Source organism: Mus pahari, chromosome 1 (genome assembly GCF_900095145.1).
Source record: "Mus pahari chromosome 1, PAHARI_EIJ_v1.1, whole genome shotgun sequence".
In the NCBI taxonomy this organism is placed as follows: domain Eukaryota; kingdom Metazoa; phylum Chordata; class Mammalia; order Rodentia; family Muridae; genus Mus; species Mus pahari.
In genome coordinates this window covers 18,699,157-18,704,953 of record NC_034590.1, presented here as the reverse complement: position 1 = coordinate 18,704,953, position 5,797 = coordinate 18,699,157, and the positions used below count along the sequence as shown (strand labels likewise).

At 48.8% G+C, this 5,797-nt stretch overlaps 1 protein-coding gene across 3 annotated transcripts in view; it reads left to right on the top strand.

Moving 5' to 3' along the window:
* Abcc6 (ATP binding cassette subfamily C member 6) overlaps positions 1-5,797 on the top strand; it is a 57,060-nt gene that overhangs the window by 6,718 nt on the left and 44,545 nt on the right. For all 3 annotated transcript variants that reach the window (XR_003842701.1, XM_021217043.2, XM_029532989.1), the window contains exons 3-4: positions 3,098-3,223; positions 3,339-3,467. Coding sequence is in view for 2 of the 3 variants with exons in the window: in XM_021217043.2 (XP_021072702.1) it covers positions 3,098-3,223; positions 3,339-3,467 (255 nt within the window). In the remaining variant the exon portion in view is untranslated. The remainder of the gene's footprint in view (positions 1-3,097; positions 3,224-3,338; positions 3,468-5,797) is intronic.

Sequence of the window (5,797 nt, the reverse complement as noted above, 5' to 3'; positions counted from 1 at the left end):
CCTTCAGAAGAGCAGTCAGTGCTCTTAACCACTGAGCCATCTCGCCAGCCCCTCTGATAAACTTTTATAACACTATTTTTTCAAGTAGTTAAAAGCCAAGTAAGAAAGTTCCTACAAAACTTAAGTAAGATTCTTAAGCAAACGTAAAATGTTTGTTCTTTAAGTTCGTTTTCTGTAAAGTAGCCAAGAGCAGTTCAGTATCTGAAGACCCCCTCTCAGCTCTGCCAAGTGGTGTGCTTCGGCAGTTTGTCTGTATCTCCGTGTCAGTGCCTGATGTTCACCCTCCTCCTCCTCCTTCCCTCCCCTCCCCTATCTACTCTCTCTCCCGCCCTTCCTTCCTGAAGGCTCATCCTTTGTGACTCCTGCCCTTCTGCTTAAGCTGCTCGGGTTTGTCCTCAGCTTTCACTTTTTATTTTGGAAGCAACAAATCATTTTTACCTCAGGGGGGAAAAATCTAATTTTATCATACACACGCCTTTCTTATCCAAAGCTAATATTCATCCTTTAACCTTCCTTACCCAGAACATATCCTCGCTTAGATTCCCTCTCACAGCTCTTTCTCTTCTGCATATTGGTTTTCTTTTTTATTGCTTTATTCCTCTTATTAATATCATAAATAGAGCAGCATAAGACATTTGCTACCTTACTTAAAGGAGGGTGGATCTAAATTGCATTTGTGACATAATGTAACAAATTAAGATTACCTACTTACATTTTTTGCTTTGTTGGGGTTGTTGGTTTTCGTTTTGTTTTTTTGGTTTTATTTATTTGTTTGCTTTGTTTTTTTGTGTTTTTGTTTTTGTTTTTGAGACAGGCGTGTAGCTCATGTGGCCCAGGCTGGTCTCAAAGTTGCTAGGCAGCTCAAGCTGACATTCAACCTCTGCTGTCTGCCTTCACCTCTCCAGCACTGATATTGCAGTCAAACCACCCCCACCCCCAACACTCCCACCCCCACCCCCTGACACCCCTCACCCCCAACATCCCACCCCCACCCCCACTTCCACCTTGTTAAACTCTAAGGGTCTTGCTTGTTGTGGGTCTCACTCAGGAGGACTTTATTGTTGCTTAAATTTTTTTAAAGGCTTTCTTTAAAGCCATGCCGGGGGGGGACTGTACAGATGTGTGCCACTACACTGTGGCACACAGCTGTACAGATGTGTGCCACTGCACTGTGGCGCAGCTGTAACTGGCTAGCCCGGGAAAGTATCCGCAGAGAGGCATTCCAGGGCATCCTTTAATCAGGGACTGCCTACTTCTTTTCAAGTCAGATGGTGGTGGCACATGCTTTTAATTCCAGCACTTGGAAGGTAGAGGCAGGTGGATCTGTGAGTTCAAGGCCAGTTTAATGTCTTTTCTGTAAAAATCTGAGTGTAAAATTTGTTGTTAAGCATGCAGTACAGTGGGGAGTTGGGGGGGACAGAAGATGTCTCTTGATGGGTCTGCCTGTGAATGGGTGTTCCTATGAGATGTCCTCTGTGGTAAACAAATCATTCTGCTCTCCCATAGGAGAACCGGGGTACCTCTCTATAGGGACGCCCCTCCTACACAGGGCCCAACTGTCTACAGCCATCAGGACAATTTACAGCCAGGGGCCAAATTGTCCAGATGAGCAGTCCGGGTTCACAGGAGGAAAGGAGAGATTCCACTGGATGAGAGGCAGAAGATCTAGCAGGGCAGTCTCAGGGTGGAACAGGGCAGCAAGCCCTAAGAGGACCCCCACAGTGTGTGCAGATTAGCCTAGGAAGAGCTGCCGCCAATCAGCCATGCTTCATGCAGGGAGTCAGGAACTAGAAGATATCCAGATGTGGGCAGTGGTGGTGCACACCTTTAATCCAGCACTGGAGAGGCAGAGGCAGTGGATCTCTGAGTCCAAGATCAGCCTGGTCTACAGATGGAGTTCCAGGACAGCCAGGGCTACATAGAGAACTCCTGTGTCAAAAACAAACAAACAAACAAATAAGAACTGGAAGATAAAAAGAGAAGCGTGCCTGGAAGTCTGGCTTGATCTCAACCCCTGTCAGGCATGCATTCTGTCCCCTCCCTGCTCCGAAGAGCAACAGTAGCTAAGGGGACAGGGAGGAGAGAGAGGGGTTCTCACAATACCTGTGGGTTTGTCCGAGTCCAGTTACTGCTCCCCCCCACCACGGCATACACAGAGTGAGGAGAGAGAGGAGACTTCTGGAAAGAGGGGGAGTGACCGCCACCCTCTCAGATTCTAGCTGGCCACCTCTTCTTCCTGCCCCTTCAGCTTCCACCAAAGTGTAGCCTTTGCAGGATCCATCCAGTGCAAACAGGAAGTAAGGCTTTCCACAGGGGCCAGAAGGAACTTCTCAGTTTGTACCATGACAGGTAGCAGTGGTATAGAATCACAGCCTGCAGGCCTTCAGTCTCACTGGAAGAGACCTTCAGTTGCTGGTGGGTTAGGCAGCTTAACACCACAAGTATGACGGAAAAGAAGCCAAGCCAAGAGAGGAGAAAGGTCCCCATGTAGGCCACCAAAATACCGTGCCAGGGGAGACTTTACAGATGTGCGTGTTGAAAGAATTCACCAGAAATACAGAAGCAGAGAGCTAATAGCTGCACCACTGCACTGTGGCGCAGCTGTAGCTGGCTGGCCCCGGAAAGTATCCGCAGAGGGGCATTCCAGGGCATGCTTCAATCAGGGACTGTCTACTGGGGCAGTCAGGTGGGTTTCAATATCACCTTCCCAAGAGCAATTGAAACTGGGGCTTGTGTTTAGCAACAACCTGGCATTTAGGCAGCGTGGATCTCCTGCCTCGAGGCAGAACCAGTCCAGCAGGACCGTTCATCCGACAGGGACATCCATAGGAAACTTCTTCACCTAGTATCCCTTGCTTCACACCCCGACTCACCCCAACACGCGCACCTCCAGCTTCCTCTGTGGCCTGGGAAACACCGGACCAACCCAAGCTACTGAAGAGCATTTCGACATGAAGAATTGAAGGCCAGGATGGGTCTCAGTGCCTCCCAAGCAGGGACCACACACCGGGGATGGCGGATGGCGCTGACAGAGCCCCCATCAGGCATTGCACGCGAGGTCTTGTCCAGTCTGCCTTCACTTCTGTTTTCCCTGCAGGTGCTCGGCTTAGCCCTCATCCTTCTGTATACCTTCAACGTGGCTGTGCCTCTGTGGAGGATCCACCAGGGCGTGCCCCAGGCCCCAGAGCTTCTCATTCACCCTACTGTGTGGCTCACCACCATGGTAACCGCTGCCTCTGCAGGCGCCTGCCTTGCTCCCAAGAGCTGCTTTCCTGTGGCTGTGGGAGCACGAGGGAGGTGGGAGCCTCCCCTTCTACCCTCCATCCTTTCTTATCCAGAGCTTTGCCACCTTTCTGATCCACATGGAGAGAAGGAAGGGAGTCCGGACATCCGGGGTGTTGTTCGGGTACTGGCTGCTCTGCTGCGTCTTGCCAGGAATCAACACTGTGCAGCAGGCCTCTGCAGGGGTGAGTGCGACCTAGGGAAATCTATGTGACAGAGTCAGACCTCTTTCCTGCCCCCTTTTCCACACATAACACCCTCCCCCATAAGTACCGCCAATCCCAAGTACTTTTGTTTTGAGCTGATACATGATTACCATACCCATTTGTAGGATGCAGTATGCTTAGTGTGTGCTGTGTGCATATGTGGATGTGCATGACTCTGTGTGCAGAGGCCAGGGGAGGATGTGCTGTGTTTACATCTACCACCCTCTGCCTTATTCACTTGCGTCAGTGTCCCTGAATGAACCTGGAGCTAGACTGGAAGCCAGCAAGCCGAACTTATCCTGTCTCTCTACTCCAAGGGACTGGAGCCACTCCTACATTTTTATGTAGTTGCTGGGAATTTAAATTTGCAGGCTCATGCTTTTTTGGCAAGCACTGCTGAGACATCTCCCAGCCCCCGCAGTGTGATATGTTCATGTATGGGTAAACTAAATAATAATCAAATAAGGGCAGTTAGCCACCTAGGCAGCTCTAATTTCTTTGTGATTAGAACATTCAGAATCAGGCTGGAGAGATGGCTCAGAGGTTAAGAGCACTGGCTGCTCTTCCAGAGGTCCTGAGTTCAATTCCCAGTGACCACATCGTGGCTCATAACCACCTATAATGAGATCTGGTGCCCTTTCTTACAGACATACACACATGCAGAACACTGTATACATAATAAATAAATAAATAAATAAATAAATAAATAAATAAATAAATACATCTTTTTAAAAAATGTTCACAATCCTTCTCCCAGCTCTTTTGAAATAGTCAGTTCAATATTGTAATTTTTTTCAGGACAGTGTCTCATATAGCCCCTGCTAGCCTCAAATTCACTCTGTAGAGGAGGGCAATATTGAACTTATGATCTTCCCTGCCTCAGCCTCCTGCTTGCTGAGATTACAGGTACCCCTATGCTTGGCATTGTAGTACTGTTAATGACAGTCACCCTCCTGGATGACAGGACTCCAGGACAGTGTTCTTTTTACACAGGTGGTTGACAGGTCCTTGCCCTTCCTGCCTGCATCCCTCAGGAAGACCCCTTCCATGTTCCGCTCCTAGAAGGCAGTTTCTCTAGAGTCCACCTGCGAGTGAGGTCATGCCGTGGCTATCTTTCTGGGCCTGCCTTATCCCACACTACATAATGACCAGCATCCACATTATCAAACGTACATAGTTTAGCAACACAAATTTCCAGGATCTTACGTCCCCACGTAGACACACTCCTCTCACACCCTGGACACATCAGAGTGTTTCTCCCCTCGCCCCCAGGCTCACTCTGGCCCAAAGATTTTTATTTATTTATTAAATGTAAGTACACGGTAGCTGTCTTCAGATACCAGAAGAGGACATCAGATTTCATTACGGATGGTTGTGAGCCACCCTATGGTTGCTGGGATTTGAACTCAGGACCTCTGGAAGAGCAGTCAGTGCTCTTAACCACTGAGCCATCTCTCCAGCCCCCAGAGTATTTCATTCATGTATTACGGGACACAGAAGAACAGACACTTGCACACATCCACACATGCATCCATGTACACCACATGTGCATCCTATACACACATCACACATACACACACACACACACACACACACACACACACACACCATACACATACATCCTACACACAGACTTGGGTATACACAGCCATTGACACATTGCACGCTTGCACAGGCCACTCCACAGGTGCATGTACACTTACCTAACATGCTTACACATGCTACATGTCTCTCTTCTTCACACTGCCACCCTCCCCCATGTTCCCATGCCTCTGTATTTACTTCAAACATCTGTAATAATCTGTCTGACGAGCAGAAAGCCTTCCTCCCTACTTCCTTCTTCCCTTCCTCCCTACTTCCTTCTTCCCTTCCTCCCTACTTCCTTCTTCCCTTCCTCCCTCCCCTTCTGTGCTTTACCCATTCCTTCCTTCATTTCCAACGGAGACAGTGGTAAAATGGCAGTGTGGGGAGGAGGGCCTTGGAGAGTTCGGATCCAGTTGAGTGCTATCTGAAAAACAAAGACAACACACCCAGAACACAAGCTGGAAGTGGTGGCTGTCACCTGACCTTCCTGCATGCAGGAGGAGTATCGTGAGTCCAGGCTAGCCCAGACTACAGTGTGAGACCAATCTCAAAATCAGAAGCCCAGTGGGGATCAGGGCACACTGGACATTGTGAGGTTGCAGAGAACCCAGTGCAGAGTAGACATTAATAAAATCAGCTAAAGGGGAAGAGAATGGGAGGTCAGGGCTTGTCTTAGCCACTGTCCTATTGCTGTGAAGAGACCAAGACAACTTTTTTTTTTTTTT